The 19495-nt window shown below is 34.4% G+C and overlaps 2 protein-coding genes across 4 annotated transcripts in view; one reads left to right on the forward strand and one right to left on the reverse strand.

Annotated features, from left to right (window-relative positions):
• Nucleotides 1–19495, reverse strand: part of Bap111 (Brahma associated protein 111kD) — a 643372-nt gene that overhangs the window by 215338 nt on the left and 408539 nt on the right. The gene's annotated exons all lie outside the window — the stretch shown is intronic.
• Nucleotides 11084–19495, forward strand: part of LOC138706347 (nose resistant to fluoxetine protein 6-like) — a 54301-nt gene continuing 45889 nt past the window's right edge. The window contains exons 1-2 of the mRNA XM_069835519.1: nucleotides 11084–11219; nucleotides 19090–19193. Of these exons, the coding sequence (XP_069691620.1) occupies nucleotides 11212–11219; nucleotides 19090–19193 (112 nt within the window). The 5' untranslated portion in view covers nucleotides 11084–11211. The remainder of the gene's footprint in view (nucleotides 11220–19089; nucleotides 19194–19495) is intronic.

Genomic DNA, 19495 nt, shown 5'->3' on the forward strand with positions numbered 1-19495 from the left:
ATACGATATTACGATTTTCAGTTTGATTATCACTTTTACGGAATTTATCAAAATACAGTAGAGTAGTAACATTTTTTTTTCTAAAAACTCAACTTTTCAGGCGGCTATGTTCGTTATGTAATGCCTACTTTATTTAGCATGTTAATTATTGATGTTAACTTACAATATAGAGAGTGCATTTAAATTGAGGGGGTCATAAGTAAAGGGCTGTAAGTGCACATAAGTTACTTTTGAGAAAATGGGGATTAAATATTTAAGCTTTCGTAAAACCGGTGAAATTTTTATTTAAATTTTAATGTGTGATGCGATTAAAATATCCCTTTGCCACTAAAACTTTAGATACTTTAGCTTACACTAGATTCACTTAACTCATGTTATTACAAATTTCACTAGCATTCCTTTGCTTCTAGCCACCTCAATTCAAAATAAGCTAATATGAATTTTTAAACAAGTTGCTGAAAATGGTTGCCGTTCATTACAATGGGGGCTTCAATTCTTTACTCATATTATTAAAAACATTTTGAATCATATCCTCTGAAGTTGAATTTATCGCTTCTTCAATATAATTTTTAGTACGATATTATTAATATAGGTTCTTTCTTCTATAGAAAACGCAACCATATTTCTGAAACACACTATACACTGCAGTGTTTACTTCACTGCTTGAAGACTTCGAACGCACCAGCGGCCGTAAGTTTGTGTGTCTGACGGGAGCAAGGACATTAGTGAAGGGGTGGAGTGAAGTACATTCAGAAATGCAGGTACAATAAAAATGCAAGTAAAAATAAAATGATGTCCCTGTATAAAGAAATAATCTGAATACTGAAAATCTAAAATATTATATTAACATTAAAAGTATTTTTACCTCGAAGTTTTATATAAACACTGTAACTGAACATTCTTCCTTTTCCAATCAGCAATGAAATTATGCTACATCTGAATAATTACTGCTCCCTTAAAAAATAGTTTCTCAAGAAGTTTATCAGATAAGAATCCCCTTGCTTGTGGATGAATAAATCCTGTAAAATAGAACAGTATTTCTACAGGGGCAGAGGAACACAAATTTGTATTATACTTTATAAAAGCTTGTTTCACTGTTGGGTAATTCTCTGGAGTGCGCATGGTTGTCCCTTTGCCATTGAAGAATTGTATGAGCTCATACTCCGCAGTACACAAGTTCTTTTCTTTTTGTTTTTCAAAGTCTGTTGTACTTGAGTTTAAAACATAAAACATTTTTTCATCGTCTTCATCGTCTGAACTGACCAAAGGTGTAGTAGAAAACCGCTCAGCTGATTTCAGACACATATTCTGTATCCTCTTCTCATCATTTGGTGAGGCAGTGTCAGGTAGCCTTCTCATCTTAAATGATGGGTAGAAGCATGCTGCCAAAATAGCTCAATTTGTTTCTGGAGTCAGATTAAACATCGTTTTAAATCTTGATGAAAGCGAACTTATTAGGATTAGAGTTACTTGGAATAGATGACGTAGATTACTAGATAACAGAATATGTAATCTGTTTTTGAGGGAAATTAATGTGGACAAAAGTTGGCCGTAATAGCACGTCTTCTCATTTTGCATTAAATCAAGGGCTACGGCAATGGGTTTCAGAACTGCTCAATATTCTTCAAGGACTGAAACTCAAAATCTTTGAAGGTTGGCAATCCCAGTTTTTCACATATACTGTTTATATCATGTTTGAATCGCAATATTTGAGAGACTGAGTCATAAAGAGAATTCCATCGAGATGGGCAAGGAAATTTTAATGAATATTTCAAGACGTCTGATATAATTTCTGAGGATTTGAGTCTTCTAGACACATTCCATAATGCTGAACATTTAGCAAGTGTTGGGTGATGGATCCTTGATGGTGTTGGAGATTTCTTTATGGCATTAAGGAAATCAGTTGTGGCAAAAAAAGTAAGTGTATGGCTAGCACATCTGAAATGGGTTCGCAAATAAGACAAAGTTCATTTTTCAAATCCAAATACAAAACTTGAAGGACAAGAAGAGGAAGAAAGTATTTTTAGTATTTGAAATACAAAATACATCAATTTTATGTATTTAAGTACAAAATACAAAATACTTTCGAAAATCCTTACAAATTACAAAATACAAATGTATTTCAAATACTGCCCAGCCGGTACCAGTATATCCAAAAGACGGAACCTAAACCATCCATCTTACTAGATTAAGGGCCCATTACACCATCAGTTTCGCCTTCAGTGAAATCGTTCATATGAAACCAATAGGTCTGAATGATCTGTAAGATCTTCACACATTCTCAGATTTATATCTCATTTGCTTCAATTTAGTTTATACATTTTCATACCATGTCATTGTACACTACAATGGATAGACCAAATTGTCATGATACGCAGCGAGAGCTGTTGCTATTCAAAACAAATGGGCGAAGAGGAAAAGGCCACCATTTCATGACCAACACTTGGGCCAGTCTCTCTTACTTTTCTTACAAGAAAGTCATCTCATAAGCTTTTCTTTTCGTTTTGTTGTGATAATCTTTACATTTCACTCTTCATCACACGTCTTGTGCACGAAACTAATTAATAAATTCCAAAAGAAAATCTTTCCTAGGCTTGTAATGTTGAGGACCGATAGGGTGCGTTACGGTAGTTTCAAGTTTACTGTCCGTCACTACCGTAGGATGCGTAAATAGTGTACCTGCTGAATAATAATGCCGAAGGTTAAAGGTTCTCAGGCGCATATTTCTGAAGCGGGATCTGGTGAGGCACTGAAGACGTTGAGTTGTTGTGCATTGGAATTGTACGGATCCTCAAGCAAAGGAGAAACTCAAACCCACGAATAATTCTATGATAATTTTTCTGCACATAACGAAAGGTACGTAAAAATATATCTTTGGAATGTTATGTATCATATATTTACTTTTAGAGCTGTTCAGATTTGTTAATGTTCAACTTGTTATTCCCGTAATCGATCACAGAACAAAGTCAATGTCCTCGTACTAGCTCACGTCCCCGGTCTATGTGCCATGCTGAGTCAACATTTGTAATCGCCTCGAAGTCACTCTGACAAGCCACAAACATGCCGGAAAACTGTCCAGAAGTAATAACAGTAGGCCTACTTTATAATATAAATGACACTCGGGAGGTAATTAAACGCAGAATAAATATGGGAAATGCCTGTTATTATTCGGGTGAGAAGCTTTTGTCATCTAGTCTGCTGTCAAAAAAATCTGAAAGTTAGAATTTATAAAACAGTTATATTACCGGTTGTTCTGTATGGTTGTGAAACTTGGACTCTCACTTTGAGAGAGGAACAGAGATTAAGGGCGTTTGAGTATAAGTTTCTTAGGAAAATATTTGGGACTAAGAGGGATGAAGTGACAGGAGAATGGAGAAAGTTACACAACGCAGAGCTGCACGCATTGTATTCTTCACCTGACATAATTAGGAATATTAAATCCAGACGTTTGAGATGGGCAGGGCATGTAGCACATATAGGCGAATCCAGAAATGCATATAGAGTGTTAGTTCGGAGGCCGGAGGGAAAAAGACCTTTGGGGAGACCGAGACGTAGATAGGAAGATAATATTAAAATGGATTTGAGGGAGGTGGGATATGATGCTAGAGACTGGATTAATCTTGCTCAGGATAGGGACAAATGGCGGCCTTATGTAAGGGCGGCAATGAACCTCCGGGTTCCTTAAAAGCCAGTAAGTTAGTTAGGTCTACTTTATTTTTAAGAAACAGACAAGAACGGACCTATCTGACTGAACCTTGGCACATATTCCGTTCAGTCGGACGATTCGACAAATGATGGACCTTTCTTCAGTTTTTCAGTCAGTTTAGGGGTTAAGTACAGCTTACAGCAGTAAAATTTTGGAAATATTCAATATATTTTCTTTCCTCCATTACTGTATCTTGTAAAATAATGAAAATTAGTATGTGTAAAACACTGTCCTTCTGCTATATGGAAAAAATATTGTTAAGATTAAAAAAAATTATTTACATTTTTTTTTTCAAAATTCAGTTTACTGTGCAGTGATGAAGCATTTTCCACATCACTCAAAAACTATCCAACATTCTGTGATGAAATTTTTGTGTATATTTATGCATGTCATATCTACAATATCATGCACTATCACTTCTCTATCTTTGATAGATTCTGATAAAAAATAAATTCATTTAAAAATTGGTCAAATATCAGTATTTTCTTCTAACACAAAATAAAAAAATGTTATTTATTAAGGAATGTAGTTGAAAGACCATGATATTGTAAACATGAGTTTCAGCAATAAAATAAAAGAGAGAAACATGAAAAAGTTAACAAGTTTATGAGTTGTGAGGGAAACGCTTCATCACTGCACAGTAAACTACAACCATTTTGAATTTTGAAAAAAATATATATAAATAATCTTTTTTAATTTGTAAAGATATATATTTTTTTCGTATAGCAGAAGGACAGTGTTTTACACCTACCAATTTTCATTATTGTACAAGATAAAGTAATGGGGTCCACACCTGTGGAGTAACGATCAGCGCGTCTGACCGCGAAACCAGGTTGCCCGGGTTCGAATCCCGGTTGGGGCAAAGTTACCTGGTTGAGGTTTTTTCCGGAGTTTTCCCTCAACCTAATATGAGCAAATGCTAGGTAACTTCAGGTGCTGGGCCCCTGATTCATTTCACCGTCATTATCACCTTCATCTCATTCAGACGTTAAATAAACTGAGATGATGATACAGCATCGTAAAATAACCTAATAAAATAATAATAATAATAATAAAATAAAAAAATAATACAGTAATGGAGCACTGTAAGCTGTACCTAACCCTTTAAGAACGGAACGATAAGAATACCAACACTATCAGTTTATCATAAGTCACGACTGTTAGTGTATGGGTCCCTTCACACAGTAGACTTAAAGGAGGAAGACATCTTGGACGTCTAATAACCAGATGCACAGGTAAATTCTATTAACATGGAAACAGGTCGAAAGGCCTAAATCCATGAGGACGAAGAAGAAGAAGAAGAAGAAGAAGAAGAAGAAGAAGAAGAAGAAGAAGGAGAATATGTGGAATAGGTTGGGAATACGCCTAGCTGAGATTAGCGTAGAAGTTCCTTCAGATGGCCTAGCGTTGGAAGTTTGGCCTTCCCCCCAGAATAATAATAATAATAATAATAATAATAATAATAATAATAATAATAATAAGACTACTAATAATAATAATACCCTGTGACTAAGCCGACGATAAAAATGTCACCACTAGGGTTGCCAACCCTCCCATAATTCCCGGGATCTCCCTATTTGCCCCTAATTTTTAACAATCTTCCGGCTCCCGTATTTTTCTTTTCTTCGAGCATTTTTCTCCCTTATTTTTGCAATGTAAAAATCATTATTCTAAACATTTGACTTTGCCGTGAATGATGACCGTTTATATAATAAATTTTGCTGTTCAAGACATGCATTGAAATGTGTCGTCTTTTAGGAAGGTAATGCTTGCTGGAAATGGGTTTTAGTGCTCATCTGTTTAAAATCAAACAATATTAATAGGCTGATTATAATTTTGAAAAAAAAAAACTGGCTGTTTTGTTCTATGCGCATACCAAGTAATAATGCTCATATAGGGATGATGTTTTATCTCGTGAATAATAATAATTGGACAGATGTTCGAGGCAGGAATACAACACATATAATAAAATTAGAGCTGCAAACTGCAATTGACCTCAACTATTACGCGAGACAAGATCTGTATCAAAATACTCTTAATTTAACCCTAGCTGTCGAAGTGTAGAATAAAGTTGCTTTTTAGTAACTGAACTGAATAATTTGCCAATTTTCTATGTGAAATTTGATAGAATTCTTAATCCCCCGTAGGCTATTTCCTTAAAAAAAATTGGCCATCCTACTAAGTACGCCATTTCAGTGTGATAAGAAGAATCGTCATACAAAGGACAGCAAATAGAGGTCGTAAAATTAAAATGCTTGAGAAACAATGGCCTGCGACTCTGTCCATGACGGCAGGAACTTCGTAACTGATACCGTGCATGCGATGGTTATCATTACCATGACCGCAATGCTGTAAAAGTTGAAGATTCCTAAACCTAGCTTTAGTCAGGGATATTGTAGTGAACACGTTATTAAAGTCAGTATTCTGTTTATACTATTCATTATCATTGACAAATATATTTCTAGTCTGAACTGTGAATGAGGAAACTATGGGACAATTTTATGTTTATTTCTTAGAACGAAATGGGACGCCACTATTCTCCTCTAGTCATGATAGTTATTCAGCAATATGTCGGCTAGATGACTTCACCGTAGTAGGCTATAAAACTCCGTGCTTCAATACCACGGCATTTTTCAGTAGACAAAACTGATGAGTCATTAACATAAGCGGTAGCTGGGTACGCGATTCCCTAAGCAATTACAATAAATTTTCTAATCTGGAGATTCCATGTGGAAAGCCTTACAACATGTAAAAAGACCCTGTCTATATAGATGACTTTTGTTACCCATTTTCTCACTCAGGTCGAACTTTCGACATAGTACACTGGCTCGCAAAACTTTTGTCCGATATACTGTACAGTTTTTCTCGTTCTTAAGTTGGTATTTGTACTCTCTCTAGGACAGTAGCGTAGGCGGCAGGTAGTCTCCCTCCAGGTAACAAACCACCAGTTCTCACAACAGATAGGTTGAACCAAGTAAACTTAAAGAGAATATGTTTACGTAGTGGTCTAGTGATATAGATAAACTTAATAAACACGGCATTTTATAGCTCCTCCTCACGCCACGGTTCTTTGCGTTATAATGCGCCTGTAGCTTATTTTTCTTTGGCTGTTGTCATGGTAATAACACTACGCTAATAAAATTACATTGATTAAAGATGGCACTAACAATCAATAGATTAACGTTATAAAAATCGGGTAAATAATTTTATTAAGACAAATTTTTATAGGTATGTGTACAATTTAAAACTTGATTGTCAATTATATCCCGTAGGATATAGCAGTTTAATTTATATTTTGCACACATAAAAAAAAAAAAGGTTTACATATTACTCTCATGTGGTAATGAAACGAAAATGTGGATGTAACGAACTAAAAAATAAGCAAAGCATATAGAAATAGCAAATGTCTGTGCTTTCAACACAAAACATGATATTGTAACCATATCTGATACAACAAAGATGTGTAGATGGAGGAATTGTCCTGTTGAAAAAATATAATTATATCAGGTTGCAACATGCGCATGCTAAGTAGCATACTGTATTTTCCAGTATGTGGATATATTGCTGGGAAGTCAAATTCTCTTCAGTTTTACACAGAGTTCCTTCTCATAGCCTGGAAATCCATCCCCAAACAGCGACAGAAATACATCCACTGCGCTGTGTTGATGTCACATATTTTTACTGGAACCTTGTGGACCCAATAGGATGAAATACCTGAATAGGCCCATGACTGACGTTTGAGAAAATCTTTTAATCTGAAAATATTACATGTTTATGATCCAACATGGTATTTATACGTGCACGGAAGATGAAAAATTTTCATGGAATATTATACAGGGACATCATTTTATTTTTACTTCAATTTTTATTGTACCTGAGTTTTTTAATGTACTTCACTTCCACCCCTTCTACTAATGAAGTTCCAGCTCTCCTTTACACAGAACCAAGACTGCATATAGTAAGCAGTACTGAGTTAGTGAGTATAGTACGTTCCAGAAATATGTTCGCGTTTTCCAATGACGAAAGAGCTTTCAATATTGAGTCATATTTTCGCACAGATACTGTCGTCCGTTTGCCTTTGTCGCATCCCGATTTCCCCCACCTGCTTCTGCTCGTCCCACTGTGGGCTAGGCTGTCTTAGCTCTTTTCTGAAAACATTAATTTCTCTTAGGAATTGGACGTGTACGTAATATTATACAACTGTTTAAAATAACTTAAATAAAAGGGCCTCGTTAAGTAATTAACTGTCACGTGATTTCCCTTCTTTCTACGATCCTGCAACATAACCCCTTGGACGTACAGTAGATAGCAAGTCTGAGTAATTTTATCTGTGCGGGTCGGGCAGAAGTGAGGACGGAATTTACAGTACGTAAGGTATTCTTTTATACAGTAGGTACAGTATTATTTCAACATGAGTTACTGGGGACGAAGGACGAAACTGGTAATTGAAAGTAGATGCAATATTCAATAGTGCGATAATAGGCACAAAAGAACTTAAGCCTATATCGAAATGAACGGCCACCATTTTTAAAAATGTGTTTAAATATCCGTATTATGATTATTTTTCAATTTAACTTCATTCTCTATATTGTACGCCAATGTGCTGTAGACAGTATAATATACACTGCATAATGAATACGTTCGCATGGATAACTCAGTTCGTGAGTAAAAACACTTATTCTTAGTACAGTACTATATTTTGATTAAACAAAAACCTAATGAAAATTATCAAACTCAAAATAGCGATATCTCCTAGTTTACGTAAATGGATGAACTACTTTTCCTCCCTCCTATACCTAGTAAAGTGAGTTGTTTGTATTTTACGCCAGTATCATCGAACTACAGTCGTGGAAGTGGGTAGAAAACGGTATTTCCGGTTCTCAATCCTTAATCCAAAGGTATAGCCAGGTTAATATTAAAAATGTTAGTAAAAATAAAATGATGTCCCTGTATAATACTCAAGAGAAATAAACACCATGTTTTAAACATTTCGGTGCAATATCGACTCAATGTTTTTTTTTCCTGTCGGTTACATATACCGTTGTTGCTCTAAAAGGTTGTCTTTGGTTCGATTAGCTAGGTATAAACCTGCAACTCAGAGTTCAGATACCTCCCTTCCCAGGACGACATGTGAAGTGGGGCATGTAGACATATTGCCAACATAATATCTCACAAAGTTCACTTCCACATTATTCCATAGGACAAAAGTTTTGCGAGCCAGTGTACAATAGGTTCAGATCATTGACTTCTCAACATTATATGTTCGTGAGCGATGCATGGAGAACTCGTGTATCTGGCTAGTCACCACATCCTCTATCGCCCAAGCTCTTATGCCATACGAATTATTCTGATCATATGAAACGAGAAGGAAAGGTAAGGTGAAATGGACAGTGTTGATACAATAAAAGTTGTTGAGGGAAAAAGGAGACTTCCAAAGAAAAACTTTACCGATAAGTCACCGATTTTGTCCACCACTAATATTATTGCAATCAATGCCGGGGATCGAACCAGAATTCGTAACATGAAAGCTATCGACCTATCACAGAGCTAGGGGAGCTAATTTATAAGTTATATATTGCGTATAACCAGTCTAAATAATACTGGTTATATTACTAATATTAATAGCTTATTATTATTGTTATTAGGCTATTATTAAGCCGTCCATTACTATTGTTATTACTATTTATAATCATCAGCATCATCATCGTCATCATCATCATCATCGTGGGAATCATAAGCAGCGTCAGTAGGATTTGAAAACGTTATGTTTAATTTTTGTTTAAATTTTACATGTATTTGTTAATTAAATGTTTTCGCTTTTAGTTGTGAAAAAATGCAAAATTAAATTTTTAGACAGGCATTTCTAAAATTGTACATCTCTTAATAATGGACATGCGTGTAAAAAAAAAAGATTACACGGTAGTGTGCGAGAAGTATTAACACTGAATTTCAACTATTTGCGCAGATTTTCAATTGGTTCCCACCAGATGCCATACGGAAGCAATCGCAAGTGATGAGTATTTAGTACCTATTTAGTATTTACTGCTACATAAAATACAAAATACATACAATATATTACTGACGTGGCGCACACCCGTTTCAGTAAGCTCGTGTTCGCGGGGCGGTTCCAATAAATAACTATTTTATACTAGAGAACATAACAAAGATTCATTAAAATTACAAAACCAATCGTATGAATGAATAGTATGTTTCTAATAAAAAAAGAGAAAAAATGAAAAGATACATGAATACTAAATAAATCGCTTAATTTTTTCTTAAATTTATTAAACTCAAAATAACCTAGGCCAGGATTTATTATCAAAATAGATTTATATAACCTTGGCCCGTGACTCTGGCTATGATTTATTCCAGTTAGGTTTAACTAAAGGATATGTCACATTTCTTCTGCTAGGATAAACATGTTGTTTTACTTTATATTTTAGATTATTTTTATGATATCTTAATAATATATATTTATATATTTGTTCAATTTGGAAAACATTAAAATCGGAATAAATCAAATTTGTTGGGTAATCAATTTACTTGTTTAAGCAAATTTTAATTATCCGCTTCTGAAGAGTATGAGCGAAGAAAGTGTAAATTTTATTTCTCCTCCCCATCCGATTATACCATACTGGATAACCAAACCTAAATAAACTAATCGCAGTATAGTGGTTCAAACAATAGCAGGGGCACTTTTAAAAATTATTGGTTTTGGTTACGGCGATGTGCTACTTAAGTTTCTAAAAACCACAACTTTTTAGCTAGAGAGTTGGACTTTTGATTGAATATGCATATCAATATCATAATCACACATTGTAAATTTTAATCTTTTCTCGTAAACACTAAAAAAATAAAACTTATTTTGTTCCCTTTTTTAAATTTTCTTAGTGAAAATCCTATTTCTAAAAATTTACTATTTTTTAAATGTAAATTTTCTTGAAGGTAACACTGCATGTTGTGTAATGGAGCATTAGTAATGCCGTACCCTAATTTGTTCATTTGTATATATATATATATATATATATATATATATATATATATATATATATATATATTCTTTCTTCAATGTTCAAACATTAATAAAAAATAATACTGCTTTACTTATAATTTTATTCTTCAGCAATAAAACTATGCTGAATATAGTCAATCAAATGCTTCACTTCACGAAAAATATATTAATGAATAAGTAGGGTTATGCGAAGTTTCATCACTCTGGTAACATTAATCTATTTCAAACTGATTATCTGGTTGATAATTCCTTTGTATTGCACCATAAACTACTAGTAGGCAAACAACAGAACAGTAATTATAAGTGGCCATGAACATATTTCTCACGCGAAGCTGTCCATTTCAAGGAAAGAGGGGAAGTCCGTTTTGCTTAAAAATGGTACCATTTACATCATCAGTACTTGTGTGATAACCCAAATTACACATGGGGAAAATAGCAATGACATTCTGTTGTGGTGCTGAAGTTACAGTGGTACCAGCGGGAAGCAGAAACCATGTTCGAGTAAGTAACTATAAGGCAATGTTTATGTGTCTTTGAAGTTAATGGTGAATAATTTATTGCTGTTATAATGATACTTTCTCCACTAAATACGATAGTCGTATTGCCACATTGGCAGAAATGTTGCTGCAAAAGGTTTTAAGTATTACACACATTTAAAACACACTTATACGAGGTGTTTAAGAATTTATCCCTAATTTTCAGACGTGTTATTGAGTATGTAATTAATCACTCTCTAAGGGGGGGGGGTGAGGAATGAAATTTCTATTTTCTACATTTTTTTAAGCTACGACCTCGACTTTTTGTACACATAATCACGGTGTGATTGGTAATGATGTGGTGAAGTTGCATTTATGTGAGTTTCTGAGTTATTAATAAAAATATTCTGAAAATTTTTCATATTTCAATATGAAATCTGTCGCTCAATTTTTCAGTAGAATGTTTGAATTTTTTTCCAAGATCAGTGGCATATTTAGGAAAATATCACGCATTAGTTTTCCTGTATCTTTCCTACAAAATTATAACTACTGCAATCTAAAAATAGAAAATTTCCACTGTCACTATAAATATTTTATTTTCCATTTTAAAAAGTATTAATTTAATCATAAAACCTATGCACTATTTTGTTAACCACAGTATGTAGAGCATGCAGTAAACATTTCATATTCCTATCGTAAAAACTGTAAGAATCTTTACACTTCGAATCTGACGAAATGTGGTGAAAAAAGTGTGAGAAAAAGGCTTGTAAATTTTGCATGAAACTGAAGTTCAAGCACGCAGCCATTTACATATTGCGTAATTTTTATGCTTTCGAGCGCCGCAGAGCACTGAAATGTGTTCAACATATAAATAAGACACTGCTGATTCATTTTTTACAAGAAAACGAAAATGAGATTTTTGACTGAAAACGGCCACCCGTCACTCCCTTAATAAAGTAGTCAGGATATGCTTCCGTATCGAGGTAATGGATACAAGTCAAAACTCTTCACTGACCTTATTACCGTCCATAGCTATCTTTAATACCGTGTTTAAGCTATTCCCGTCACCAAGGAAACAACTGAAGTTGATTTCATATTTTCATTGACTGTCACAAAGTAACATCTATCAGATCTCTTTATAAATTTACAAAATTATTAACAAAAATGTATAAATGCATCTGTTTACAAATGTTTAATTAGCAGGTATGCATATGGCATATGAATCAGATTATGTTATTGCTAATAAGGCAATAATTTTGAAAGGTTTTCATATTTTGTAAATACTGTTTTTCCACTCTCACTTCCGTAACTATCCTGTTAGCTTGTTTTTAGGAAAGTAAATGGATTTTACTGTGATATTGTTGGTTGCTATTGACAACGTGACGTAAGTCACATTACTTCCCTTGGGAAGTAAGTGAAAATATGTTTCGTGCATTGCAATAAATACAAATAATACTCAAAAAGTCAACGACCCTTCCAACAGTTCTGGTATTAAATCATGTTAAATGAAGAAATATATCTTTATTACGTAAAATTTTGGAGTGGAAATAGTAATTTATGTGACAAGAGGCTTAAGTAAGATTTTATTCAAGAGTGGAAAGTTTACCTTGGGAGATAATTTCCACGAGTGAATAAAACCTATCAAGTCTCGTGTTGTATACAATATTTTTTCCACTACTAATATGAAAGTAATATTTCGAGTGGAAATAATTTTTTAAACAACTGGATAATATGCAAGGTAGAGCAATGTCGATAGTCGACGTCACTCGTTGGCCACTAGTCACCGGGCCATACCGAGCCGTGTCAAACAAAAGACAATCGAAATGGTAGTAGTAAAATTCGCGACTATATTCTGAAATAAATCACTCCATTAGTCAAGTGCAAGATTTATGCAGTACAACGGCAGTGTTTTGAATGCACTAAAAGAAAATGCTGATGTAGTAAGATGTTAAAGTAGGTTATCACAACAAAATAATGGGGAAAAAAGGTGTTTCACGGAATATCATTCAAATGACGGAAAGTAAATTTACGGTTAATGTTCGCCAAAGCGTTAAGTACGTAATTATGACCGCGTTGCCGTTTTATTTGTGGCTAGAGAAAATACCTAGACTTTTACGAAAAAAAAAAAACTTATAGGGGCCATGAAATTATTCACCGCTTTAATTATATTACCGTTTATCAATATTACGAAACAAAAACTGTCATAAAGGTCATGACCGACTAGAAACATCGATACCGAAGAGATAAATCCATTCGGCCGTGATGAAATAAAAGAAAATGCGAAAGAGATTTTAGTTCGAGATAAAATGGACACACAATTTTGATGACCATACTGTTAGTAACTGGAGATAGCTTGTAAGATCTGTCTTAATTTTCTATGTAGAAATGTCGTTCAAACAAATTCATGGTCCAGGGAAAAACATTGAAATAGATGAGAGTAACAGTGGTGCTATCTCTCAGTAATGTTCAGAACGAAGGAAGTAGAGAGAAAAAAAAAACAAATTTTTCCTTCTAACGGCGCCACAGACCAACGTCATGTTATTATGTTGGCGACATTGTGTATTTAGTTAAATTTGATCGTAACTGTAACGGCACGGTTAAAATCTACCGTGCAAATTCTCCAGTTTAGCGTAATTTTAATTGAAATTAAATATTAGGCTCATTTGTTATCGTTTGATTCAAAGCCAACTGTTGTCCATGGTTAGTTCAACTAAAATTTAGTATTAATATTATAATAATTTAGTATTTAATATTATGTACAGTTGCCTACGATTTAAATAATAGTAATGAAGACAGCATTGTCAGTCGTGTTGGGTACAGAATAAATACATTTAAAATTTTTGCTCTTCGGAAGCTAAATGTCGAGTAAAGAAGAAATTTACTTACTGGATGAAGTCTTTAATGTTGCCAAAGCGGCTGTGTCCACGTTAGTTCCGCAGAAATCTGCATCTATTTATTAGAAAAAAATATAAGCTATTTTGTGAGTGGTGAGAAAGTAGGAACGTGAAATACGTTAACGAGTAAATCATATTGGCGTACCTTTCAGAAAAAAAAAAAAAAAAAAAATGAAATTAAAAAAAAAAGGGCTCTTGCTTGTGGTTTAGTTGGTTTTATTATGTGTTTAGCCTAGTAATTGTTTTATTTTTTAAATGCATTTCTAAGAGTGAATAAAATATCAGCAGTCAATAATACAAATTTTATTCACTCTTGCATTAAAGTCAATGTTTAGGTTGCTATGAGCGAGTAAACAAAGCCCTTTTTACATATTAGTGGGGGGGGGGAAGACATTGTATACAATTTATGCAGTGCTTGGGAAAAGTACACAAGTCAGTTTCTACAAACCTTTTTTGATAATTTATTGACAATTTACTCTGGTTTATGTCGATTTGATCTTTTTCTTTATGAATTATTGTAATGGGAGGAATACTTACGTATTTTTTTTCCAAGCGAGCAGATGTTCCGTAAGTTGTCAATAAATTATCAAAAAAAAGGTTTGTGGAAACTGACTTGTGCCACTTTTCCCAAGCACTGCAGATTTGTGAGTTAAGTATAGGTAGAATTTACTTGTCTCGTAGCCGGTTTCACCAAGCTTAACTATGTTTTTAATTATTCATTAATTTAATTACTGGTTCATTAAATTATTTTATAGCTCACCAGACATCTTTAGCTCTAACGAACCAGTACAGCTATCATTAGTTTAACGATAGAAATTTCCGTCTTTAAATTTTTAATGGTTCACTAGTTCCAATACAAAATGGCGGTACGTTACGACGCAGAATTATTACACCTGTAACTACTCGAAAATCAACTGCCAGATGGAGATAATGTTAACCATTTAAGAAATGATCATTTTGAAAATTTGAATGGCACAAAATTTCGCCAAAGATACGAAGATCATGGTACCCAAAATTTGAGAAGAAACTGATCATAGGTTAGAATATCATCAGAAGGGCTGAGACAAGGCTGAAACTAGTCAACTAGGTAATATACAACTTAGTTTTTACTTTAACACATGAAAGTGGATATTATAACTACGTATATAGGCTACCTAAGAAATATTAGTAAATTGATACACAATGTACATTCAAATATAACAAAACTGATTTCGAATATAAACATCCATTTATTAGAATGAACGTCTACATTGAAAATAGTTATTTAACATAGCATATTAGGTATCAAGTTTCTACTTTCTTTCAGCTCTACAACTATACTTCACAGTATAGTAAATTCATGTCTTTAATTTTTTTTATTCTGGATAATAGTTTTCAAGAATGTTATCCATACCTAAATTTCAGTTATTGTATATAGGTCTATCATCCTCTCTCAAGTCGGCCTTGGTAGCGTAGTTGGTATAGCGCTGGCCTTCTATGCTCGAGGTTGCGGGTTCGATCTCGGCCCAGGTCGATGGCATTTAAGTGTGTTTAAATGCGACAGGCTCATGTCAGTAGATTTATTGGCAATTAAAAGAACTCCTATCCTACGGGACAAAATTCCGGCACACCGGCAACGCTGACATAACCTCTCCAGTTGCGAGCGTCGTTAAATAAACCATAATTGAATTTATTTCTCCCTCAAATGAGGTACCATTGGAATCAGGAATTCGATAATTACAATAGCTGTAATTATGGCAATAATAATAATAATAATAATAATAATAATAATAATAATAATAATAATAAAAGTACTTTTTTCTCCATTTTCTATATTTTGTAACCGCGTTGTTTATTGTTGGCCCGCATGTGAATGATATGGCACGTACACGATTTGCAATATAGTAGGCTGTGGTTTCAAAAATGTTGTGTTATAGTTATGAAAAATTCATTGAACGCACTTATTTATCCGTAAAGAAGCATTACTTACTGTTCAAAAAATGTTAAGAAAATCTGATTGGTGAACAGCTCGCATTTTAGCGAATTGTTAAATATTTTAATGTTCACTAGTTAATGTTTCATTTGGATTGATTTATGGAAGCTTGGTGAAACCGGCCACCGGAACACTTAATTACTGCAGTTCTCGCTATCGCTCGGGCGCAAACTCGTCCTCGACTAATAAACACTACTTATCTCCCGTTACACATAAATAACTATTTCGTAATATTTGGGTAATTTACTCTATAACCATCAAAATTTAAATCCTGTACCAGTTACTTTGTATTGTATTGTACTGTATTTATTAACATTCCAGGGTATTCATACATTGCTTTACAGCTAGAATATGGAACAAGTCAAAAATTAATTATAGTAACTCATTATTTTTAATCTTGTTATTTAGTGTAGAAACAGTAGCGATAAGTACACGTTAACATTATTTGAAGCTCTCATTTCTTTCATATCGTTACGGAAACATTTCCAGACACTATTACAAATATATATTTCATTACATACGTCTATTACATCTGAAAATTAGGAGTCGTTTTTCTTGAATAACCTGTATAATATTAATACAGTTACGGTACAAACACAAATATAGGTATATTGACGATAATAAGTATGCTGATCCCATTTCTGGAGTTAGGTTAGGTTAGGTTAGGTTAGGTGCGGTTTAAGGATGACCCTTTGCACGTCGGCCACATGAGGACTATTTTGTACCCGAATTTATGGGATGAATGAGGATGAGATATACCAGCTCATCGGCCGCATGTGACCCCTCACTCGCTCATCCAATAGGGCCCATACCTCCCCCTCCCGTCCTAAGTTCATACCGACAAGGTGACCAAGCAACACAGAATCCATTCTAACGGGTCTTCCAAGGTGTCGAAGCGTCCTTGGAAGTGCTCTGACAGGAATGAATTTTTTTTTGTAGGTTATTTTACGACGCTTTATCAACAGCTTTGGTTATTTAGCGTCTGAATGAGATGAAGGTGATAATGCCGGTGAAATGAGTCCGGGGTCCAACACCGTAAGTTACCCAGCATTTACTCATATTGGGTTGAGGGAAAACCCCGGAAAAAACCTCAACCTGGTAACTTGTCCCGACCGGGATCGAACCCGGGCCACCTGGTTTCGCGGCTAGACGTGCTAACCGTTACTCCACAGGTGTGGACGACAGGAATGAATCCTGGCAAAGATATTGCGGAAGTCTGGGACTGTTGCGGAAAGGACGCCCCCTCCCGTAAGCGGATGAAGACATGCGTCATGACCTGAATATATCTATGGAATGAGATGAAGAAGATGAATGATATATGAGATCTAAATTCTTTTTCTACACGGGAGGGGATGGGAAATGGACCGTGAAATAACTGTGAAAAACCACGGAAGAACCGGTCAGGTTGGTCAATCCGGGAATCGAACTACGAACCTCCTGAATGTGATTTCTGAAGTTAAGTTACGTGTGTCACAAAATGTGTCAGATGTCATAAAATTAAAATATGGACTCTCGGTGATCTCCAGGCTGTAAACTCCACAGAAAAAATAAATTGTGTCACGATGGTGACACATACTTTCTAATCGGTCTTTTTGTCATGTTGCAAATAATGTTAGTTTGTGTATTAATTTCTTGAACTATGATTTAAAAGACACCCACAATGTACCCAAATACGGGGTTAACACTGAAAATTAATTTGCAACGCAACTGTTCACAAACTCAAAGAATACTTCCTACTTTAACTACTAGGTATTTTTTAATTTAACAGTCTATCAAATTATTGAATTTAAGTTGACAAGACTTTTGAGTTACGAGTATGTTTTCTTATGATTTTAAATCGTCACTGACGCCAAAAAAATGCATACAAATTCAAAATCTTTTTGGAGATAAAGTACCATCAGAAAAATCTGTGTATGATTGTTTTGCGGATGTGCTTACATCAGCGACGATTTCCGCGAAGGTCGACCTGCTATAGCAATCAGTGACAGAAATATCGACGCTGTGGTTTAATGATTAAAGAAGACAATCAAAGAACCTACCACAAGATTCGGGCATATTTGGGGACAGGTATGAGTGCAATACAAAAGATATCCATAATTAACTTGCTGTGAGGAAGGTGTGTGCACGGTGGTTTCCACATAATTTGATAGAAGCTGAGAAAGAAAGCACGTGATGACTGGATTATAGGCATTCTTAAAAAAAATGTAATCGAGGACAGTTGAATTCTTTTTTTTCATATCATAACAGGTGAAGAAACACGGATTTACTGTTATGAGTCAAAAAAGAAACGGCAATCGCAAAAAGATTTTTTCCAGGCGGAGGAAAGTCTAAAGAGGCCGAAGAACTGGCAAGAAGATGAATGCCTCATTCTTTTGTCGCTCTGGTCCTGTAACTTTATGTTCCACTGAAGGTCGTCGTGCTGTTAATGCTGAGTGAGTGCTATATTATCATTTGTTTACGAAAAGTCTTGAAAAAATGTGCGTAGAGAACGATCTCGAAGCCGCATCATCCTCCACCATACTAATGCATCGTCCCACACTGCAGAACAGACAATGGACATTTTGGTCACTCCAGGTGTTGAAATTAATGACTTAACGCCCTACAGTCCTGATCTGGGACCATGCAATTTCTTCTTGTACCCAATCATTAAGAGAAAATGCGTCGATTGTTCTTTAACACCGTTTAAGCTGCGACTGAGGCCTTCAACGAGTTAATGTCAAGTGTCTCTAGAAAACTGGTTACAGTGCTTTGATGACTGGTTCCATTGAATGGACAAGTGCATACACTCTTCTTTAATACATTCTGACATTACTTATGTAAGATAACCACTCGTCTTTTGTAAATCAGATTTATTTCAACAACTTTCTGAATTCTAGACGAAGGTTTTCAAATATTATCAGGCCAAACGGTGCAATATGTTATTATTAAATTGAAAATACATTGTATAAAGAGTCGAGTAGTTAATTTATATGAACGTAGATTCCTATTTAATATGAAATGCACTGAGTAGTTACTTTACATTTTTACAGCAATTTACAACCACTTCCAACAAATGGCATCTCAGAAATTTGTCAGAATCACACTTGGAACATGGGGAAGGAAGTACTGAAAGGGTCGAAATGGGCACTTGAAAGTAAGTAGACATCATAATCTTGAGTCTTAAAGCCTAGAATGTAAGTTCACGTTTAATTCACTATGATCATGATGATAATAATAATAATAATAATAATAATAATAATAATAATAATAATAATAATAATAATAATGTTTGTATTTATCTCTTAGTCTCAGATCATCTACTTTTCATCTTCGTCATCTTATTTCATCAAATATTAGGCATCTGCTTGATTTGTCTCCAAACTCTCAGTCTTCATATTTATTATATTTCTTCCATGGATTTATATTTTCATGTACAAGTATTTCCTTTGGGTTCAT

This window comes from Periplaneta americana, chromosome 9 (genome assembly GCF_040183065.1).
Source record: "Periplaneta americana isolate PAMFEO1 chromosome 9, P.americana_PAMFEO1_priV1, whole genome shotgun sequence".
Classification (NCBI taxonomy): domain Eukaryota; kingdom Metazoa; phylum Arthropoda; class Insecta; order Blattodea; family Blattidae; genus Periplaneta; species Periplaneta americana.